Genomic DNA, 1646 nt, shown 5'->3' on the forward strand with positions numbered 1-1646 from the left:
AGCTGCTGAAGAAGATCAAGCGCTGCGAGCGGAAGGGCTCTGAGTCGGTGACGGAGGAGAAGTGCGCCGTGCTCTTCAGTGTCACCGTCACCCTCAGCCCTGGGAACCTCACCCTGCCCCTCCAGGTACCACCAACCCGGACACCTGGGTCCCTTTGCTCTGGGAGCCCATCAGCATTGGCTCCTTCCATGTCTGGGGGCACCACTACAGGGCTCCTGGCTTGGAGCCCCCCCTGTACAAGCATCAGTGCATGCTGGGACACACCTGCCAAACCTGGTGGTGCCCCTGCCATGATGCCCCGGCCCCCCCCAGGTCCTGTCGCTACCCATCGTGGTCATCGTCCATGGCAACCAGGACAACAACGCCAAGGCCACGGTGCTGTGGGACAACGCCTTTGCTGAGCCCGTGAGTGTCCTGGATGCCTGGGTTCCCTCCCAGTCCTGGGGGGGTGGTGCAGGGTCCAGCAGGGGGGATCTGGGGGCGCCAGCGGCCCAGATGCCTGGGTTCTTGTCCCACCCTGGGAAGGCAGCGGTCAGAGGGACATGCTAGGAGCCCAGACACCTGGGTTCTGGCACCAGGGACAGGCATGGGGAGAAGCCAGGCGTCCAAGCCAGCGCTGCCTCCCCACTTCTCCCCCAGGACCGGGTGCCCTTTGTGGTGGCCGAGCGGGTGCCCTGGGAGCGCATGTGTGAGACGCTGAACCTCAAGTTCATGAGCGAAGTGCAGACCACCCGGGGGCTGCAGCCCGAGCACTTCTTCTTCCTGGCCCAGAAGATCTTCAACGACCACAGTGCTGGCCCTGAGGCCTTCACCGGGCGCCCCATGTCCTGGGCCCAGTTCAACAAGGTGGGGGGCTGCGGGTCGGGAGTGAGGGGCACCAGCGGGGTAGGGGGGCTGCAGGTCAGCAATGACGGGCACCAGCAGGGCAAGGGGTGTTGCAGGTCAGGAGTGAGGGGCACCAGCAGGATGGGGGTGGCTGCAGGTTGGGAGTGAGGGGCACCGGCAGGGCTGAGGGGCTGCGGGTCGGGAGTGAAGGGCACTGGCAGGGCTGGGGCGGTTTCCTTGGTCTCATGCCCTCCCCACCCCCAGGAGATCCTGCCAGGCCGTGGCTTCACCTTCTGGCAGTGGTTTGATGGCGTCCTGGACCTCACCAAGCGCTGCCTCAAGAGCTACTGGTCTGACAGGTCTGTGTGGCCAGAGGGGACCCAGGTGTCTGAGCCCCTGCCTTGCCGTGTCTGAACCCCTTCCCTTCTGTGCTGGGGCGCAGGGGGTGGGTGACTCTTGACCCCTGACCCCCACCCGCCATCACAGGTTGATCAGGGGCTTCATCAGCAAGCAGTACGTGAGCCGGCTGCTGAGCACCGCGCCCGACGGCACCTTCCTGCTGCGCTACAGTGACTCCGAGATCGGCGGTGTCACCATCGCCTACCTGGCCCGGGCTGAGGATGGTGCGTAGGGGCAGGGGGGGTGGGGGGGCCCAGCTGCCCACAGAGGGTGCTGACTGCTGCCCCCCCCCTCCCCACACACACACACACACACACACACACACACACAGGTAGCTGGCAGGTGGAAAACATCCAGCCCTTCTCGGCCAAGGACCTGTCCATCCGCTCGCTGGGCGACCGCATCCGTGACCTGGTACAGCA

General features: G+C 65.7%; 1 protein-coding gene across 1 annotated transcript in view; it reads left to right on the plus strand.

Annotated features, from left to right (window-relative positions):
* Positions 1–1646, plus strand: part of STAT6 (signal transducer and activator of transcription 6) — an 8648-nt gene that overhangs the window by 3869 nt on the left and 3133 nt on the right. Inside the window, exons 10-15 of the mRNA XM_025192705.1 lie at positions 3–125; positions 313–405; positions 640–846; positions 1090–1184; positions 1312–1448; positions 1556–1638. Of these exons, the coding sequence (XP_025048490.1) occupies positions 3–125; positions 313–405; positions 640–846; positions 1090–1184; positions 1312–1448; positions 1556–1638 (738 nt within the window). The remainder of the gene's footprint in view (positions 1–2; positions 126–312; positions 406–639; positions 847–1089; positions 1185–1311; positions 1449–1555; positions 1639–1646) is intronic.

This window comes from Alligator sinensis, unplaced genomic scaffold, assembly GCF_000455745.1.
Source record: "Alligator sinensis unplaced genomic scaffold, ASM45574v1 scaffold265_1, whole genome shotgun sequence".
NCBI lineage: Eukaryota > Metazoa > Chordata > Crocodylia > Alligatoridae > Alligator > Alligator sinensis.